The 22,333-nt window shown below is 38.8% G+C and overlaps 1 protein-coding gene and 1 long non-coding RNA gene across 2 annotated transcripts in view; one reads left to right on the forward strand and one right to left on the reverse strand.

Moving 5' to 3' along the window:
* Nucleotides 1–4,247: 4,247 nt before the first annotated feature.
* Nucleotides 4,248–22,333, reverse strand: part of prkcbb (protein kinase C, beta b) — a 100,496-nt gene continuing 82,410 nt past the window's right edge. Inside the window, exon 17 of the mRNA XM_015032749.1 lies at nucleotides 4,248–5,392. Coding sequence (XP_014888235.1) covers nucleotides 5,240–5,392 — 153 coding nt within the window. The 3' untranslated portion in view covers nucleotides 4,248–5,239. The remainder of the gene's footprint in view (nucleotides 5,393–22,333) is intronic.
* On the forward strand, nucleotides 5,399–14,266 carry LOC106947620 (uncharacterized). Its single transcript, XR_001425022.1, has 2 exons — nucleotides 5,399–8,051; nucleotides 8,125–14,266. It is a non-coding gene; the product is annotated as an uncharacterized LOC106947620 (long non-coding RNA).

A 22,333-nucleotide genomic window follows, 5' to 3' on the forward strand; every position in this document is an offset into this window, starting at 1 on the left:
ATGAAGGCGGCCGTCGAAAAGAGGAGGAGGAGGAAGGAAGATGGTGTGGTTTCTGCTCAGTGAACTGGAACCCTTCCTCGCCTCTGGCCAATCTCGGGGAGACGGAAAGGAGGGGAGGACGTAGGAGCGAAAGTTAGAGGAACCTGACAAGCTTGCAGAAATTAGTGAGCAAACAACAAACTGTGTTGAAGAGGAAAAAAAAAAGAAGAAGAGGAAGAAGTGAAGGGTGTCTGACAGAGAGAGGACGTTGATGAATCTGTTGCGAGCATTAGGCGTGTGCAGATGTGCTTCTTTGTTTTGTGTGTCTTCTAGCAGATGGAGCAGTCTTCAGGGCAGAAGGGGACATATGGCGATGTGGAATGATGCTGGCATGACGCTCGTATGTCAGAGAAGTGATTTATGCCGTCTCTGCAGACGGAGAGCCCAAGGAATAGGTCAGGGAGCATGAGCATTGCATTGGTTTATGTTTGTTATAAAAGTAAGGCACATTTTATGACTTTGTGGTAGCTAAAAAAAACAACAACTTGTCAACAGCTATTTTGCTGGAGTTAACTGAAAATAGTGAATAGCTCCCAAAAGTTAAATGTAAAATCCTGCTTCTTTCCCATCGCACATCTAACAACATCTGGTTGACGGTGCTTCCAATTTTTTGATTTTGGTGATTCCGTCTTTACGCTGGATGGATTCACCGCAGCTTCCTGGTGACCTGGCTCTCACCCCATTTTCACAGGAAAACTCACAGCTTTCCTTACATTTATAAAACAAGAAAAACTCTCCATTCTGTATCTACAGTCTCCAGAAAACCTACGTATATTTTCTGCTATTAAAACTTGTATTTTTTTAAAGCTATGTCAGTGACTGAAAATCCCGATTACTATCCATTGAATTTTCAGGTTTTAACTGGAGATAACGTCACAAAATCCCAAAAAACGGGATGCTTTTAGGGTTTAAAAATAACAGCCAAACCAGAGAACCGGACAGTAAGACCTTCAGCGTTTGAAACTTTTTTTTTGGTGCGATTGCGTGTAATTGAATGAAAAGCAGAGACCGGCTCATGAAGAGCGAGGTGAAGAAACGTGAAATATGTTTGCTTAACGGCAGCGACAGTAGTGCTGCAAAAGTCAAAGATAGAGAGAGAGAGAGAGAGAGATAGGGAAAGGAGAGGGCGAGCAAATAAGACGGTGTGAAATAAATCCAATAAGCTGCACCGTCATGCTCCCCTCTTGAGCGCTTTTAAGATGCAGTAAATGAAATAAATTAGAGGTTTGTTTAGATCAGCCATACTTGTGCAAGAAAGAAACTCCAATTCAGACATTTTGGAAAGGATTTCACTACAAACCCAGATATCTTTTCCTGAAAGTGGAATATTTTAGGCTTTGTGGAATGAATGTTTACAATCTCTAAAACTTTTTTTATTACGTCGCTTTTGATCGGAGAACTTTGCAAGACCTGTTTTTGTAATAAAGATGTTTCTTTTGACGTATTCTGCAGACTCTGGTCATATTCAGAGTTTTGGATTGAATTAGGTGAAAATGAATGTTTTACAACTCCAAAAGGCTATTTGTTACTAATATATGAATAGCTATGCTTTCTGGGATTATCTTGGGTGGCAAATCAATAATTAATAGATCCCTGGAGCGCAAAACAATACAACACACAAATTCTACACCATTAATATTTAGGCAGCGATCACAAAAACTTACAATAAAAGTGGAGAAAAAAATGAACTACCCAGAAATTTTAGAAATACAAATAGAAAATATTTGCAACCTAAGAAATATGGTGTACTTTAGATCAATTTGTTTTTACCCCACTTTCTTTTTCTTTCATGTTAGATGTGGAAATGTCTGTTGCTTTATCTTTTATTATATGGGGGAAAAATGGTTTCCATAACAGTTAATACATTGGAAAAACAAAAAGTGAACCTTTATTAAATTATCTTTACCAGCAATAAAACTCAGCTATAATTTTCATAAGTTTCTCACTTTGTCTTATCGCCACACATGTACAATTACCCATTTAAAAATCATTATATGGATGAAACAAAACATAGTCAGTGAGATTTTTTTTCAATGTAATTTATTATTTTACAACCTCCCCCAAAACATGACAACACATATTTTCCTATCATTTAAATGCTTCACAAAACACATTCTCTTACAGTAACTTTCGTGAAAAAGAATCATCTTCAGGTGCAGGGAACAAATGTTGTGATGATCGTAACCTCGACTAGAAATCCAAGCAGAATTTAAAACATGGCCGCCAACTTAGCGATACCTAATCAGAAGTGGGTTTTGACGGTGAGCAGCCTTAATAGAGGCAAATCAAGGAGAGGGGAAAAGAAAGATACAACAGTGTAGGTCAGTACCAAAACGAAGAAACCTGCAAATAATAATAATAATAAAAAGAAACCTGCAGAGAGGGAGAAAGGCCAGGGAAAAGGAGACAAGGAGAAAGCAGAAAGAGAAGAAGGAAGGAGGAATAAAAAAAAGTCGAAACAAACAGATTGAAAGGTTTGATCAGAGAAAAGGCCTGGAAAACAGAACAGAGAAGGAGATGCAGAGAAAATCCAGCCAATGGACAGAGCTCTTGTGGTTGGGAAGCAAACTCATATTCTGCATAAACATCCCATTTTTACCTCTAGGCGCACCAGCATCCCTGCACATAAACACAAGTTGAGAAATGGAAGACTCTTCCTCCAACGCGTTCAGAAGCAGATTATATGTACAAGTCAAGCCGGGCATAGTCCTTTCACATCTGTGAGTAAGTAGCATAATTATCATATCATAGAGTCAGCAACACAAATTATATCTACTCTTTTCTTATAAAGCGTTTATTGCACACCCTACATCTAATAAAGAATTAAATCCATGTTGTATGGAACAAGATAATAGAAAGTTTATCACATGCATGCATAGTGCACTTCTAGTAATCAAACATCCCCAAGAACTGGTTGATTGTTTCAGCTTTCGGATTCAGACTCGTTCTGTTTCATTTGTCCGGTTTTACGCTTTTATTAAAGAAATAAACAGAGCAATGATCTGATTCGTACTTGGTAAGTCCACTGAGCCGGTGGTGTTAATAAATATTACGTTGTGGGGGGTAACCGAAGAGAGCTTAAGGGTCTTGACGTTGGTAGATATTTACACTAGAACAAAATGTACAGCTGAAAGCTTGTAAAAGGTCACTGCACGTATCCGACGGTATTTTTGTACAGGTTCGACATCCGAGCGAAACAAACGTAGGCTTAAATCATCCAAAAGACGAAACACTTTGATGGTGTGTGAACGGTAATGGCACATGGTATTTATAATGCACACATGTGGAAACGGCTTGCGTTGAATTGAAAAAATATCTTTAAATAATTTAGTCTAGGCTCAGACTCTGTGATTTCTTTTGTTTTGTTTTAGTTTGTTAGATGGCATAATGTTTAAAAAAAATCTGATTTGCAAATAGAAATTTGACTTTCTTAAATTTTTAATATGGTTTCTAATGCATTTTTTTTTTTTTGACAAAATCAAACAGTTTGGCAGTAGATACACATGTGGTACCTTGCAATTATTTGAATAGGACTTTGCCAACACAAAGGTGTACATAATCGTGAAGCTGAGAAGAAAACAAAACAAAACAGATTGCATGGTTTTCCCACATTTTCAAAAACAAAGTCTAAAACGTGTGCATGCATTTTAATTTTTTTCTAATCTAATGCTCCTAAATGAAATCCAAGGCAACCAGAAAACTTTTGTTTTAATTCAATTTGTTATCAAATGTCTTAGAAGGCCTCGGAGGTTTGCTAGAGAAAACGGGGCGAACGAAGAACACTGATGGCAGAGAAGAGAGAAGAAAGGCATAAGGTTTCCACAATCCATGCAGGAGTTTAAACTACACTCAAATGTTAGAATAACCCAGAAAAAGTCCAGACTCAAATCCATTCAGTCTGACCAGGCTTCAGCTTTTTGAAAAGAAAAGAAGAATCCCTCCATCTTTAAAGAATCAGCCACTAGACGATCTCCTACAGACAATGTCAAAACAACTCGCAGTGAAAATAAACGCCACATTTTTTTAATAAGTTTTTTTTTTTTATCAGTAAAACATTTAAAAACCACGTATGCAGTTTCTTCCGCCTCACAATAACACACAACTTTGTGTTGGCCTATCCCATGAAATCCTGATAAAATAAGTTTGTAGTTCTAACATGACAAAATGTGCAAAATCTCAAGGGGAATGGAGACTTTTGCAAGGCACAGTATGCTTACATAAAAACAAAAAATATATATAAAAGCAAAATAACAAAAAAAAAAAATGGCAGCAATGCTGCTCGTATTGCCGTTTGCGAAATTACTCACCGGATGCTGTCAAAGCATCTCACAATTTCTGCCGTCTGTTGCCGTCGCTCCAGCTTCCAGTTCACGACAAACCTGGCTGAGGCTGAAGAACGAATTACATCCAGCAAGAAGAACGATTAAATAAATACGGGCATAGTTTTGGGAACGGCTGTAAGCTAGAGAAAGCGATGCCGCCGCACTCAACAAGACGAATATGAAACGGGGTGAGTGACATTTGAGATGTTGCCTAACGAGTGAAATATTAATACATTCATGATGCCAAACTGGATGGATCATTTCAGGAAAAGCCTTTGAACGGCTGCAAAAACGACTGTGGACAGTGACTCTTAAAACCATGGATGTTTCTCTCAGTAGATACAAAGTCGACCACTGTACATTTATTTACACAAGGACATGAAAACATACAAAACTTTACATAGCTACCTTAACATCATGGCACATTAGTTACGCTGTGGTTAAGACCTGATCATTTTAAATGAGGGAAAGGTTGAATGAGCGGATCGAATAAAACCAGCACTTTTAACTGTTGTGTTTAAACAACGAGGACTAACTCAAGAAAATCTGTTTGTTTTTTTTCTTGCAATCAGCGTGAAATGAATACATGAAAAGGTGGCAATCAGAACTGGATCAGTAGTAGAAGTGCTCATTTTGGGTTTGGTCAGATTTCGTTTGGAGAGATTGGAATCTTTGTCTCGTTTCCAAATCTCTGAGATTAGTTATTAACTCAAACCTAAGTAATGCCTAAAAGAAAAGAAAAAAAATAAACATTTGGTGAACACACACGAAATAAGAACAATTTTTGTCGTCTTTTTTTTTTTTGCCTCAATTTTGTGCTAAAACCTTATTTTCTACCTCTCTGTGTTGCATGTTTGAGTCCATCCTAGTGTGTTAAGTTAATTAGGAGCCACGTATTCGGGGTTGGTGTAGGAGAAGCCGAGGAACTCGTCCTGGTCCAGGTTCATGATGACCAGCTTGTCCGTCGGCGTCAGGTCCACGGCCATCTTGGTGAACTCCTTGTCAAAGTTGCAGGTGTCCCGGCGGTTTCTCTGCGGGTGGGTTTTGAAAGTTGTGGATGGTGCAACGATGGAGGAAGTGGAGAGACAACAGTGTAAAAAAGATAAATGGAAACATTTTTGGAGAGGGATGGAATGAAATGTATGGGAAGGAGAGAGCAAAGTGCCGTTAAGCAACTCAGAGTGGATTATCAACTTATCAGTCAATCAGATTTTATTTGCATGGCACCTTTCAAGGCATTTCAAAGTGCTTTACGTCATTAAAAAATAAAACTTAAATTGTAGAATTACACTGCAGACGGTGACAGCATGTTGGATTAACTCTTTCAGGTTCAGATGTTGAAAACATGGATGCAGTCCAGGAGGAAGTTCATTGATCGTTACGGGAACTGATCCTTTCCCTGACTCCAACATATCTCTGTTCAGGTTTTTGCTCACAAAAAAAACAAAGATTTCAACCAGTCAACTTAACATTAAACTGTGTGGCAGTACATGTAGTACAACGGAAAGAAATAGTTTGTCCTTTTGTGACCAAGTTTCTTTGAGTTATTTCGCTCTTCTTTTCAATCCACTACCATCAGTCATTTATAACAGTAAATGCTTCATTTCATCATATTAATAACAAAACTGCAGACTTTTTTTTTTCCCACTGCGGTGAAAGCACCATCTTACCACCGGACGAAACAAGATGTTTGTAAAGCATGATAAGGATAAGATTCAGTGCTTAGGCTATCTGGGGATTTCAACTTACGAGCAAAAACAAACGTATGCATTTATCTTGCTCGATGTCGTAATGCGCTTTCAGCAAAAACCAAAAAAAATAATAAATAAAAAATCCACACCTCACATGTCTGAATTAGAAATGTTTCAAAGCACGAATCGATGAAATTACACACCAAGACATAACCCAGAGTGAGAAAACAGATCGCCGGTCCTGTTAAAGTCACGCTTGGTGTCGTAGATACAGGAGAAAACCTCCAGGTGTGAATCGGTGTTTGACATCAGGGTGCGACAGAAAACGTCGTTCAGCTGCGGGTTTTAATACAAGCAGCGCGGCTCTCCACCTGACACAAGTCGTCTGTCAGTTTGCGCCCTAAAGGAGTTTTCTATTGCTTCTATTCATGCGTAAGCAATGGGGAAAAGCTGAGAAAAAAGGTCTGAAGTTAGGTGTCATGATTCAAGGTTATGGTTAGTAGTTCACATCTTCAGTAATGAACTGGGACCAAGTTTGATCATCCAAGCTCTGCATGTTGTCGTAAATTGTTTTTCCCAGTTTCTTTTGTTCGTTTGTTTTCTCAGAGAGTGACCAACATGATTTGTGTTTCAGCTCTTAAAAAACTCTGTCGACCTTTTAAAAAAAGCCAATTGTGGTTCGTCTACTATATTCTACATTATTTCAAGCATTGAAATACTTTGTCACACACACATTGGGCCACGTCTTAATATTTTATTCATATTTAAAAAACATTTATAAGTTAAATATATATGATGAACTTAAAATCCATGTATTGCCAATATGTCTCGACTGTAGAGACGTCTAATTGTGTCAGCGGTACCAGCGTAAAAGTTTCAGAACATTATGCATTAGCGCAACATAAAGTGCTACTAATTGCATGTATTTCCAGGAAAGGCACTTGTACATTACTTACCTCTATAACGCCTGGTAGCTCTCTGTGGAGGCCTTGGAAAACACACGACCAACAACATCAGTGTTTAGATTGTGTGACAAATATTATCATGTTGAGGCACCAAAAAGATGTTCGACATTGAAGAAGATTTAGCGTAACTGCAGTACTTTGGTGTTTGAAGTGGGAACTTGAGAGTTGCACTATAGATCCATGACCTCCTTTGTTTATGATAGTAAAACATCATACCAAAAAAAAAAAAAAAAGAATAATAAAAATCTAATCTAACGCAATGTAGTGCAAAGTTCTTCGTTCAAGTTAAACTTTTTCATTAAATTTTTTTATGTAATGACATTACATGTCATTACATTTTTACTCAAAAAACACGGTGGATTTGCGTTGAGCAAAGTCAGAGTAGAAAGTGCGGATGGATCTGTGAGTCTTTTAAAAAGAAAAAGAAAAAAATACTGTTTACATCCAAATGTAACAGAAAAACATTTTGATTTTTAGGCACCACTGATTTAAAGGTGGCACCTGGATTTTGTGCTATACTCTCAAAACTAAAGCATTCAGAAGCTGATGATGGGGTCGATACGTGTACATAAGGGGGAATCCCACACACAAAAGATCACGAAATGTAAATACTGAGAGCAATATGAGGACATGAGAGAATTTCCAAGGCAACATACTGAAAATCCAGAGAGAGAGAGAGAGAGAGAGAGAAACACTCGAGAGACTGTGGACAACTGTGACTCAGAGGGAAACATGTTTGTGTAGCAGTAGTAGCAGAAGGGTTCTCCTGGACAGGAAAGTGTCATTGCACATTTCGCCTCAGTAGGCATGTGGTGTAGAAGAAAAAATGGAAGGGGGAGGGGCAGGGCGTCCTGAATGCAGTCAATAAAAACTGCAGCCTTTCGATTCGTTTTCAAACACACAAGGCCCGTCATCCTGTCATAGCTGCAGCTTATAGGGGTTGAATACGCTACCAAGGAGACGGTGGCATTCCCGCCTAAAACCCTCTCTCTCTAGAGGGAGCAGAGAAAGACACACTCAGGAAATTTGCTTTGGTACATTTCCAACATGGACATTCTCTGACTTCACATTTGATAGCGCTAATTTATATATATATTTTTATTTCAGTGCTCAATCTAGATATTAAAGCACGTGCTCGCCTCCTTGAGGAAGAAGTGAACCACTCTAAAAGAACTTTCCAATTCCTGAAGATGTGAAAGACGAGTTGGCCACTGTTGGCCATTCAGCAACCCTGAGGGCGGATTGGATCACTGGCTACGATCTCCTTCGTTCTGGTCGGTCTCTAAAGGCACTTTGTGGACCAATTTGACAGTAAGCGGACGGAGGTGATGTGAACGTCCAGGCGTGCTTGTAAATCCAGGAAGCAATTAAAGAAGAATCTGGAGATCAATCCTGACAGAACATTCGCCGTGTTTTGTTCAGCTATAGGGAGACATGAGGGGGGGCAACACTTTAGGGAACGACGCCAACAGAAACTAATTAACACAGCTGGGCTTCATTTCTAATTAGTTTCTCCCTCTTTCATGCAGCAGCGAGCGGACCTGGTCCTTTCGACGTGGAGCAACATGCTGACAGAAACCATCGTATGTTTCAACAGTTACCCTGTCGACTCTACACTACCACAGATATTTTAAATAACTTTTTGTATATTTGTGGCTGGATGTCTGCACAGGTTTGATAATTGTTGAACAGTGGAGGGGGGGGCAAGTGCTGCATGGACTAGTCGGCACTCATTCCTCATGGTAGCAGCTAAAGCTGTTGATTATCTGATGGGTGAGCTTGGTACTCAGTACGTCTCCACTAAATTTCCCAAGAAGACCATTTGCACGTTCATATATCAACCATGCATGCACATATTAGTACATACAGCTGCCAGCAATGCAGACCAGATCATAATGTGCTCCATTTCAGCCTGCTGCAGTTGCAGTTATCGCTGCGAGGCACAGAGAGAGAGAAAAAAAAAAACTAAATCAGCATCGGACAGATGGTGAGATGAATATCAGAGGCCTTCGGTGTCGATGCACAGATAGAAAACTGAGAGTAAACAGCAGCAAGGCGGTTAATAAACACAAGTAGCTTTCACGTCGCCATGCTTTTTGGAAGCAGCGGCTCTAATGGAGGAACTGCCAGTCTCTACTTTCCTCCCTCCACCTCGCTTTCTCCCTCCGCCAGTCCACGTCTTTTACGTGACGAGAGGATTAGCGGGAGACGTCGTCCGCCGAGGATGCGGGGAGAGAGTGGGAGGGACCGAGGAGAAGGGAGGTGAAGTGGGAAGGAGAGGAGGGCGGATAAAAAAAGGCGGTATCGAACGCTGACCTGTTTTGGGCTGATAAGCGGCTGCCGCTTTGTGCTGAAGCCACTGGCTTTAATTTGGGGGCCGCAACATTTGGAATTAATTATCACACACTACAGCAGCTCTGCGCCTCGCAGTGCACGCCGAATATTACATCCAACCCAACGCAAACTTTATGCAGCTTATGTGCTGGAATTTACTGTTGCAGAAGACTCTGGATGAAATACAGATGCTAGTATGTAGCTAGAAATTGTGGGTTCTGTGCTGTGTTCAAGAGTAAGGCGTTCTTTACTACTACATTTAAGCCACGTTTCATAGTCACATTGACTTTGTATTTCATATTAATAAGAAGGACCGATGCTCCCAACACTGTGGCTGGATGCTGAAACTGTGGCATGTCATGCCTAAAATGAAAACAGACGCCATGTCTTGCCAATGTGCTTTTCCTTGACCACTTCTTTTCTGCACTGCTTCATGTGAGCTACGGTCCAGTTGCCACTAGAGACACAACTTGAACACCAAAAAGGAGATGATATTAACGAGTTAAAGTCTCTGGAAGTACCAGGCGTTGTTGTGTTCAGTGCAGCTCCATCTTAAAACAATCATTTGCCAACATATCTATCAGAAACCTACCCAGCTGGCAGACTAGCTAACATGTGATAATTATGCTTTCCAGTCTAAAGCTAACAAGCTACAATGAAGGATATGCTAACTTTGTAAGCAATAGTTTAATTTGATCTCTGTATATGTGTGTAAACAACAAAATTATGCTGAAAAGTAATGCAGTCAATATTAGTGTTAGATATTAATGGTGTTAGTAGCATTTGTTCCCATATCATGACACTATGGTGCTTTCACTCAAAACTGGTATGCCATCAGAATCAGAATATTATAGTGACCCAAGTCTAAATAGCCATAATATACTGAATATAAGACATGTTGCAATGATGAGCGAGTAACACATTGGATTATTAATAATGCTGGGACACTTGTAAAATAGCTTGTTCAAAATGTGCATCATTGTAGTGGAATGTGTCAGATCAGGGACATAGTCTCCACAAAACAAATCTTCTGCAAATGTTGCATCTTTTTTACAAGCTTAAACAGAGCAAGTAGAAGAATTTTATTAAAACACGATAAGCCGTTCACATTTGTTTTCAGCTTTTATAATCGATGAGCCCTTTGCTGCTTCCATCTTCTTATTTAATTCACAGAGGAATTTATCTTCTGCTTTGACTATGAGCAACAACAAGCCGTGGTATTTTCTTAAATGTCAAACCATTAACCAAAGGTGAACCGTCCATCATTTCAGACAAAAAAACAAAACACTATTTTTAATGCAAGAAACTTTTCACTTTGTTTCAATCATCAATAAAATTCATAATGCTTCAGCTTACCAGACAGAACCAGATAATTTTTTTATGAAACATCACAGATTCAATCAACGTGCATGAATCAAGTTACCATATGGAAAATGTATGGAAGTTTTTTTTTATGTGGGAAGGGGATGATTAGCTTCTTAAGAAAAGAAAAAACAGAACGATTAAATAAAGGACACATAAAACAGAATATGGACCTCTATATTATCCATCTGAGATGAAGCTGATTCTCCATAAAATAACTTCCTGATGTGTTAGAATCTTTTTTTTTTTACCATGGAGGAACCAGCTGATCACACGTTTAGTAAAATGTGGTGCGTTCACAGACAGAAACCGAAAAACAGAGGTGTGAGATGTCCACAGTTTAAAGTTGTCCTACACCAAATAACACCATCACTTTTTTCTTACCAATTTTCCAAATTGTCAGTAAGAAACGTTAGACACCACCGGAGCGTTACCATCACCCACTTGGCTGCTACAGAGACAGAAGATCCAAAGAAAATACCGACCAGAGCTGCAAAATTTGTTGTGTCAACTTTAGACAAAATTGGACCAATTCTGGATCAGTTTGACATTTTAGCTCCTAAATTTGGTAAAAAAAACAAACAAAAAAAAAAAATGTTAAACATGCAGGTTTCTAGAAAAACGTCCCTGTATGAGAACAAAATGTTCTTATTGTTAAACAAATCAGACAGGAACCGTAACTTAATGGCGTCCAAACCTTGCTTGCCACACATTTTCAACCAAATTAGCACCCTTTTTATCTTCAAATGAACGACTTTTACTCCTCGCTCGCCTTTGCCAGTCTTGTAAACACCGCAGTGGCAGCACTGCAGATTTTAGCCTCCCTGTTTCTTTTTACAACAGCCTAGTCAAAAATCAGCGCATGTAATTTGTGTCCATGCTTGTTAACACTATAATGTGCTGCGGGAAGTAAACGGTGCGCGGTACAATTATTAAAAAAAAAAAGGGGGAACGGTGCAGCCAGTCAGAGCAGCGGCGTAGCGGCTCGTACGTTGGATTGAGGGCAGCTTTAGAGCCGGCGAGGAGAAGCTTGAGTGGCTTAGCGAGGTTGTGTGTATGTAGGCCGTGTTCTGCATGTTATTTCCTTGAAGTCATCAGACCTACGCTCCCCCCATCATGGAAAGGCTCTTATGATAAGTGGCAGCCATGAAATATGCACAGCCTGCCCTAGCTGCCTGACTCGTTTCGCAGAGCGTTGCTTTGCATTCCCGTCCGTTCCCTCCATCTTGTCCTCGTACCGCTTTCCTCCCTCGTTTCCAGTCATTCATTAGTGAATCTCCCTCCTCTTTTACAAACGTACTCCCTCCCCCTCCCCCGCAAGCCCTCAGGTTGGTCAAAGATCACCCCTTTCTCTCACCCCAATCTCTACCTCTTGGATTATTTTTCTTTAAGTCTATCCATTCTCCATTCTCTTTTACAAACACATCAAGCTTGTTTCCCAGTGGCAACAACAGGCCGTGTAATGAGTTAAAGCTACAGCAGTGAGGGATGCAGAATAATAATAATAATAATAATAATAATAAAAAAGTCAACACTCACCCAACAGATACACACTGAAGGACAATAAAAATGTACAAAGCAAACTTGAAAAGCACGGATTTTGAATTCTTTATTTATGGAACGTCTGCTATTCTAGGAATACCCCAAAGAGTTTAAAAAAGAAGAAGAACAAAATGGAAATTTGGCACATGGAAAGCATTGTAAAAAGCACACTCCATTATATGAATCTTCACACACAAAACACATAAGTTTAGATCAAAGCTTTGGAGTACTGCTATTATAGAAAACATGGATCGTAATAATATTTGAGTAAATTCTAAATGATAAGAATTGTTTTTTTTCATGCACAGTTTGTTTTATCGTTGTCTTTTGAACAAAAAGGATGGGTAGAAAAACCCCCCACCAATCTTTTACAATACTGACCACATGTGTAATTATAAGCATATAAAGATATTTGACATAGTAATATATTGGTGCATAACATATCTTTATATTTGTCGTGTTGAAATTCAGCAGGAAATGAAAAAAATAAAATAAATAAATGAAAAAAGCGAGAGCACAGGCGATGAACACAAATTTAGACTGAATTTGGCGGTAAAATACAGAAGATAAATATTCTGAGATTCGTAATTATATTCAACACATGAAAAGATGTAAATCCAGACTTTTCCCACTGCTCTTGATATTTGTAGCTCTTACTTTAATGGTACCTTAAACATCAAGATTCTTACCTTGCAAAGCATAAAAAAAAAAAAAAAGTTTCACTGATTGCACAAACAAGATCTTTGTAAGACCAAACGACATTTAAAAAGAGAACGCCGTATTACGGGAGATGTTACAATGCCAAAGAGAGGCATGGTGTGTTTCCTGGTTGACGGAGAGAATCGTGTGTCACGGGTTGCAGTATTTATAAATTAGCTTTATGGACCAACGAGGGACCTGAACGAAGGTGGATCTATTGCAGTCGTACGCAAACCTGCACCAGATTTCACTCAAAACCCGTATCTGATCCGAAGAAGACAAAAGTAAATTACTATGAATGCAGAAAAGCTCACTTATTCTGTACAGTGAAACATGCTCAATCAGTCTGAGTAAATGTAGACATGCAAACTTTTAAATTATACAGGACTGTGTTCAGTTTGTCTCAGAAATTGGGATTATAATCTGGGAATGACGGAAGACGGAAATTTTAGCCAAACAGAGGAAGTAACATACAATTTATGTTCTTAAAATCCTTGCAATAAATGACTTTGCAACTATGATTTATGTTCTTTTTTTCTCCATTTGTCTCATGTATGCAAACCAACATGATCAATACTTAGCTGCCTCACCTGCTGAGCAGTTTATTGAGGTACTTGGAATTATGTTTTCTGCATATTTTAAGCAATTATTTAAAAGTAAAGTGGAGCAAAGATAATATTCTTCAATTAAACAAATTTTCATGCCATTTGAGAGGAGAAGCTGCAAAAACGCAATCTGACACAGAGAACAGCTTTTGTTTTTAGGGTCAATCAATAGGATGCGATTCCAACCTTAATGAGTAATGCATCATATAAAAACAGTTAAAAATGTGCTGTGTAATTTATTTATTTTTTTTTTAAATTCACAGTTTTATCACCTTTTAACTCAATGTTGTTTACATCTGGAAAATACAAAAATGAATCCAAACTTTCCTTTCCTCACATTTTCGGATTTTTTGGAAAATTTTTTTTTTGGGAAAAAAAAAAAAAAAAAAAAAAGTGAAGATCACTTGGTTGTTAAAAACTGTTCCGCAACAATTTCTGGCAACAGATTGGCTTCTGACTAATTACTTCAAAAGAAGCTGAACTGATATGAGGACGAAGTGGCCGTGCTGACGCTCCGCAGACGGGAAAACGTAAGCGAGGACAGGTGAAGCTGTCCGTGTTAAGAAAAAAAAAAACAACTCAAAACTTCTGCATACAAGCATCATACACACTTGACGAAACCCACATGCCCACACACACACACACACACACACACACGTTGTAAACAGATGTCCAGGTATAGGAATCATGCATTTGTACCGTAAACATAAAAAGGCTCGTTTCCAGGTTAAATACTTAACAACACGTCCGATCCGAGTAGAAGAAAGAGCGTTATCTAGACAATGAACTACTTCAAGCCTTCCAGTAACACTTAAGTTCCCAACTGCCTTTCGACGTACGGATCCAATGGATGGAAAGCAATAACATGCACTAAGAATCAGATATCTGTGGTGCAAGTGTGACTCTGTACACGTGGCGGCTTGTCTGGGTAAAACAAGGTTCTGTAAAATGACTTACAGCAGAACGGGTAGGAACAAAAGTCTAGAGAAACTCCAAATACAGAAACCATGCAAGTATGTGAAGCATTCCAGTTTTAGATAAGGATAAACATACAGACACTCATACAGGTATATACTCATTATAATGCACATATCTAACTAAAATGTTCATGTTTCGACCCCCCAAGGAATAAAGTAAAAATCTCAAAAGGTCAGAGCTTGTTCACACAGAAAATCTGCATTTGTTTTCAATACTTGGCCTTTATTAGCCAAAAGTTTACTGGTGTGTGTGTATATATATATATATATATATATATATATATATATATAAATGGTAGTAAGAAGTAATTTTTAATCCCTATTTGATTGTCAGTTAAATTATTTGTATGTGGTATAATCGTTTTAAACTGTTTAAATTGACATTTCAATTTAACCGTCCAATAATTTTTCCGTCCTTGTTTTGGTTATGCGCTGATAATTATTAAAACACAAATCTTTGTTCACATTGCAATAAACACAAGCTAACAATGATTCTGAAAAACTTGGGGTGAATCAGATTTCCATGCTTCATCTATAAAAGTTTTCACTGTGTCATGCATATCCTTATAATACATTGGTTAATACACTGATGGCATACTTTTTTTTTTTGTTTGTTTGCTGTAGCAAAAACCGGACAGCAAAAGCATAAAGAATATACCTGCAGTATCTTGCAAAGTCCCAGTAACGACTAAGAAGGTAAAGGTATCTTATTAGGAACCAACCAAAACTATAGAGCGTATGTTCAGAGCTCGAAAAAATGAAAAGTTAATATTGTTTTTAAATGAAATCTGTAGTCATACTTTCAGCTTTGAGATGTCTGAGATTTGAGATCCTGAGCTTTGAGATTTCTGCTAATTTTTCCACCAGAAAAGTTCTTTCAGAGCATCTGTGCATCAGCTTTCAACTTTTAAATTTCGATTCCTCAAACCAAAAATACTTTCTTCCACATGTTGGCTTTCGCTCGTATGACTTATGGAAACTTTAAAGGTGACTTCTGTGTTTTTTTTTTTTTTTTTTTTTCATTTTCCAAATGGGTTTCTTCTTACCCAACTTGATGAAAAGCTGACCTGTCAATCGGACTCTTTCTCATGAGCTATGAATCCCTGCAGCTCCTCCAGAGTTACCATTGGTTTGCTCTCTTTGCCTGGCCCACTTCGCTGGACAGCCGTGTCTCGGCAGATTTTATTTACAGATATAATAGGATTTAATGGAAATGCATGTCACAGATTTCAGATTTCTATTAAGAAAAATGTTATTTAATGATCATTTCCCTCGNTTTTTATTTCAGTGCTCAATCTAGATATTAAAGCACGTGCTCGCCTCCTTGAGGAAGAAGTGAACCACTCTAAAAGAACTTTCCAATTCCTGAAGATGTGAAAGACGAGTTGGCCACTGTTGGCCATTCAGCAACCCTGAGGGCGGATTGGATCACTGGCTACGATCTCCTTCGTTCTGGTCGGTCTCTAAAGGCACTTTGTGGACCAATTTGACAGTAAGCGGACGGAGGTGATGTGAACGTCCAGGCGTGCTTGTAAATCCAGGAAGCAATTAAAGAAGAATCTGGAGATCAATCCTGACAGAACATTCGCCGTGTTTTGTTCAGCTATAGGGAGACATGAGGGGGGGCAACACTTTAGGGAACGACGCCAACAGAAACTAATTAACACAGCTGGGCTTCATTTCTAATTAGTTTCTCCCTCTTTCATGCAGCAGCGAGCGGACCTGGTCCTTTCGACGTGGAGCAACATGCTGACAGAAACCATCGTATGTTTCAACAGTTACCCTGTCGACTCTACACTACCACAGATATTTTAAATAACTTTTTGTATATTTGTGGCTGGATGTCTGCACAGGTTTGATAATTGTTGAACAGTGGAGGGGGGGGCAAGTGCTGCATGGACTAGTCGGCACTCATTCCTCATGGTAGCAGCTAAAGCTGTTGATTATCTGATGGGTGAGCTTGGTACTCAGTACGTCTCCACTAAATTTCCCAAGAAGACCATTTGCACGTTCATATATCAACCATGCATGCACATATTAGTACATACAGCTGCCAGCAATGCAGACCAGATCATAATGTGCTCCATTTCAGCCTGCTGCAGTTGCAGTTATCGCTGCGAGGCACAGAGAGAGAGAGAAAAAAAAAAACTAAATCAGCATCGGACAGATGGTGAGATGAATATCAGAGGCCTTCGGTGTCGATGCACAGATAGAAAACTGAGAGTAAACAGCAGCAAGGCGGTTAATAAACACAAGTAGCTTTCACGTCGCCATGCTTTTTGGAAGCAGCGGCTCTAATGGAGGAACTGCCAGTCTCTACTTTCCTCCCTCCACCTCGCTTTCTCCCTCCGCCAGTCCACGTCTTTTACGTGACGAGAGGATTAGCGGGAGACGTCGTCCGCCGAGGATGCGGGGAGAGAGTGGGAGGGACCGAGGAGAAGGGAGGTGAAGTGGGAAGGAGAGGAGGGCGGATAAAAAAAGGCGGTATCGAACGCTGACCTGTTTTGGGCTGATAAGCGGCTGCCGCTTTGTGCTGAAGCCACTGGCTTTAATTTGGGGGCCGCAACATTTGGAATTAATTATCACACACTACAGCAGCTCTGCGCCTCGCAGTGCACGCCGAATATTACATCCAACCCAACGCAAACTTTATGCAGCTTATGTGCTGGAATTTACTGTTGCAGAAGACTCTGGATGAAATACAGATGCTAGTATGTAGCTAGAAATTGTGGGTTCTGTGCTGTGTTCAAGAGTAAGGCGTTCTTTACTACTACATTTAAGCCACGTTTCATAGTCACATTGACTTTGTATTTCATATTAATAAGAAGGACCGATGCTCCCAACACTGTGGCTGGATGCTGAAACTGTGGCATGTCATGCCTAAAATGAAAACAGACGCCATGTCTTGCCAATGTGCTTTTCCTTGACCACTTCTTTTCTGCACTGCTTCATGTGAGCTACGGTCCAGTTGCCACTAGAGACACAACTTGAACACCAAAAAGGAGATGATATTAACGAGTTAAAGTCTCTGGAAGTACCAGGCGTTGTTGTGTTCAGTGCAGCTCCATCTTAAAACAATCATTTGCCAACATATCTATCAGAAACCTACCCAGCTGGCAGACTAGCTAACATGTGATAATTATGCTTTCCAGTCTAAAGCTAACAAGCTACAATGAAGGATATGCTAACTTTGTAAGCAATAGTTTAATTTGATCTCTGTATATGTGTGTAAACAACAAAATTATGCTGAAAAGTAATGCAGTCAATATTAGTGTTAGATATTAATGGTGTTAGTAGCATTTGTTCCCATATCATGACACTATGGTGCTTTCACTCAAAACTGGTATGCCATCAGAATCAGAATATTATAGTGACCCAAGTCTAAATAGCCATAATATACTGAATATAAGACATGTTGCAATGATGAGCGAGTAACACATTGGATTATTAATAATGCTGGGACACTTGTAAAATAGCTTGTTCAAAATGTGCATCATTGTAGTGGAATGTGTCAGATCAGGGACATAGTCTCCACAAAACAAATCTTCTGCAAATGTTGCATCTTTTTTACAAGCTTAAACAGAGCAAGTAGAAGAATTTTATTAAAACACGATAAGCCGTTCACATTTGTTTTCAGCTTTTATAATCGATGAGCCCTTTGCTGCTTCCATCTTCTTATTTAATTCACAGAGGAATTTATCTTCTGCTTTGACTATGAGCAACAACAAGCCGTGGTATTTTCTTAAATGTCAAACCATTAACCAAAGGTGAACCGTCCATCATTTCAGACAAAAAAACAAAACACTATTTTTAATGCAAGAAACTTTTCACTTTGTTTCAATCATCAATAAAATTCATAATGCTTCAGCTTACCAGACAGAACCAGATAATTTTTTTATGAAACATCACAGATTCAATCAACGTGCATGAATCAAGTTACCATATGGAAAATGTATGGAAGTTTTTTTTTATGTGGGAAGGGGATGATTAGCTTCTTAAGAAAAGAAAAAACAGAACGATTAAATAAAGGACACATAAAACAGAATATGGACCTCTATATTATCCATCTGAGATGAAGCTGATTCTCCATAAAATAACTTCCTGATGTGTTAGAATCTTTTTTTTTTTACCATGGAGGAACCAGCTGATCACACGTTTAGTAAAATGTGGTGCGTTCACAGACAGAAACCGAAAAACAGAGGTGTGAGATGTCCACAGTTTAAAGTTGTCCTACACCAAATAACACCATCACTTTTTTCTTACCAATTTTCCAAATTGTCAGTAAGAAACGTTAGACACCACCGGAGCGTTACCATCACCCACTTGGCTGCTACAGAGACAGAAGATCCAAAGAAAATACCGACCAGAGCTGCAAAATTTGTTGTGTCAACTTTAGACAAAATTGGACCAATTCTGGATCAGTTTGACATTTTAGCTCCTAAATTTGGTAAAAAAAACAAACAAAAAAAAAAAATGTTAAACATGCAGGTTTCTAGAAAAACGTCCCTGTATGAGAACAAAATGTTCTTATTGTTAAACAAATCAGACAGGAACCGTAACTTAATGGCGTCCAAACCTTGCTTGCCACACATTTTCAACCAAATTAGCACCCTTTTTATCTTCAAATGAACGACTTTTACTCCTCGCTCGCCTTTGCCAGTCTTGTAAACACCGCAGTGGCAGCACTGCAGATTTTAGCCTCCCTGTTTCTTTTTACAACAGCCTAGTCAAAAATCAGCGCATGTAATTTGTGTCCATGCTTGTTAACACTATAATGTGCTGCGGGAAGTAAACGGTGCGCGGTACAATTATTAAAAAAAAAAAGGGGGAACGGTGCAGCCAGTCAGAGCAGCGGCGTAGCGGCTCGTACGTTGGATTGAGGGCAGCTTTAGAGCCGGCGAGGAGAAGCTTGAGTGGCTTAGCGAGGTTGTGTGTATGTAGGCCGTGTTCTGCATGTTATTTCCTTGAAGTCATCAGACCTACGCTCCCCCCATCATGGAAAGGCTCTTATGATAAGTGGCAGCCATGAAATATGCACAGCCTGCCCTAGCTGCCTGACTCGTTTCGCAGAGCGTTGCTTTGCATTCCCGTCCGTTCCCTCCATCTTGTCCTCGTACCGCTTTCCTCCCTCGTTTCCAGTCATTCATTAGTGAATCTCCCTCCTCTTTTACAAACGTACTCCCTCCCCCTCCCCCGCAAGCCCTCAGGTTGGTCAAAGATCACCCCTTTCTCTCACCCCAATCTCTACCTCTTGGATTATTTTTCTTTAAGTCTATCCATTCTCCATTCTCTTTTACAAACACATCAAGCTTGTTTCCCAGTGGCAACAACAGGCCGTGTAATGAGTTAAAGCTACAGCAGTGAGGGATGCAGAATAATAATAATAATAATAATAATAATAAAAAAGTCAACACTCACCCAACAGATACACACTGAAGGACAATAAAAATGTACAAAGCAAACTTGAAAAGCACGGATTTTGAATTCTTTATTTATGGAACGTCTGCTATTCTAGGAATACCCCAAAGAGTTTAAAAAAGAAGAAGAACAAAATGGAAATTTGGCACATGGAAAGCATTGTAAAAAGCACACTCCATTATATGAATCTTCACACACAAAACACATAAGTTTAGATCAAAGCTTTGGAGTACTGCTATTATAGAAAACATGGATCGTAATAATATTTGAGTAAATTCTAAATGATAAGAATTGTTTTTTTTCATGCACAGTTTGTTTTATCGTTGTCTTTTGAACAAAAAGGATGGGTAGAAAAACCCCCCACCAATCTTTTACAATACTGACCACATGTGTAATTATAAGCATATAAAGATATTTGACATAGTAATATATTGGTGCATAACATATCTTTATATTTGTCGTGTTGAAATTCAGCAGGAAATGAAAAAAATAAAATAAATAAATGAAAAAAGCGAGAGCACAGGCGATGAACACAAATTTAGACTGAATTTGGCGGTAAAATACAGAAGATAAATATTCTGAGATTCGTAATTATATTCAACACATGAAAAGATGTAAATCCAGACTTTTCCCACTGCTCTTGATATTTGTAGCTCTTACTTTAATGGTACCTTAAACATCAAGATTCTTACCTTGCAAAGCATAAAAAAAAAAAAAAAGTTTCACTGATTGCACAAACAAGATCTTTGTAAGACCAAACGACATTTAAAAAGAGAACGCCGTATTACGGGAGATGTTACAATGCCAAAGAGAGGCATGGTGTGTTTCCTGGTTGACGGAGAGAATCGTGTGTCACGGGTTGCAGTATTTATAAATTAGCTTTATGGACCAACGAGGGACCTGAACGAAGGTGGATCTATTGCAGTCGTACGCAAACCTGCACCAGATTTCACTCAAAACCCGTATCTGATCCGAAGAAGACAAAAGTAAATTACTATGAATGCAGAAAAGCTCACTTATTCTGTACAGTGAAACATGCTCAATCAGTCTGAGTAAATGTAGACATGCAAACTTTTAAATTATACAGGACTGTGTTCAGTTTGTCTCAGAAATTGGGATTATAATCTGGGAATGACGGAAGACGGAAATTTTAGCCAAACAGAGGAAGTAACATACAATTTATGTTCTTAAAATCCTTGCAATAAATGACTTTGCAACTATGATTTATGTTCTTTTTTTCTCCATTTGTCTCATGTATGCAAACCAACATGATCAATACTTAGCTGCCTCACCTGCTGAGCAGTTTATTGAGGTACTTGGAATTATGTTTTCTGCATATTTTAAGCAATTATTTAAAAGTAAAGTGGAGCAAAGATAATATTCTTCAATTAAACAAATTTTCATGCCATTTGAGAGGAGAAGCTGCAAAAACGCAATCTGACACAGAGAACAGCTTTTGTTTTTAGGGTCAATCAATAGGATGCGATTCCAACCTTAATGAGTAATGCATCATATAAAAACAGTTAAAAATGTGCTGTGTAATTTATTTATTTTTTTTTTAAATTCACAGTTTTATCACCTTTTAACTCAATGTTGTTTACATCTGGAAAATACAAAAATGAATCCAAACTTTCCTTTCCTCACATTTTCGGATTTTTTGGAAAATTTTTTTTTTGGGAAAAAAAAAAAAAAAAAAAAAAGTGAAGATCACTTGGTTGTTAAAAACTGTTCCGCAACAATTTCTGGCAACAGATTGGCTTCTGACTAATTACTTCAAAAGAAGCTGAACTGATATGAGGACGAAGTGGCCGTGCTGACGCTCCGCAGACGGGAAAACGTAAGCGAGGACAGGTGAAGCTGTCCGTGTTAAGAAAAAAAAAAACAACTCAAAACTTCTGCATACAAGCATCATACACACTTGACGAAACCCACATGCCCACACACACACACACACACACACACACGTTGTAAACAGATGTCCAGGTATAGGAATCATGCATTTGTACCGTAAACATAAAAAGGCTCGTTTCCAGGTTAAATACTTAACAACACGTCCGATCCGAGTAGAAGAAAGAGCGTTATCTAGACAATGAACTACTTCAAGCCTTCCAGTAACACTTAAGTTCCCAACTGCCTTTCGACGTACGGATCCAATGGATGGAAAGCAATAACATGCACTAAGAATCAGATATCTGTGGTGCAAGTGTGACTCTGTACACGTGGCGGCTTGTCTGGGTAAAACAAGGTTCTGTAAAATGACTTACAGCAGAACGGGTAGGAACAAAAGTCTAGAGAAACTCCAAATACAGAAACCATGCAAGTATGTGAAGCATTCCAGTTTTAGATAAGGATAAACATACAGACACTCATACAGGTATA

The sequence above is a fragment of the Poecilia latipinna genome, unplaced genomic scaffold (assembly GCF_001443285.1).
Source record: "Poecilia latipinna isolate Pla-1442-1.1 unplaced genomic scaffold, P_latipinna-1.0 Scaffold249, whole genome shotgun sequence".
Taxonomy (NCBI): domain Eukaryota; kingdom Metazoa; phylum Chordata; class Actinopteri; order Cyprinodontiformes; family Poeciliidae; genus Poecilia; species Poecilia latipinna.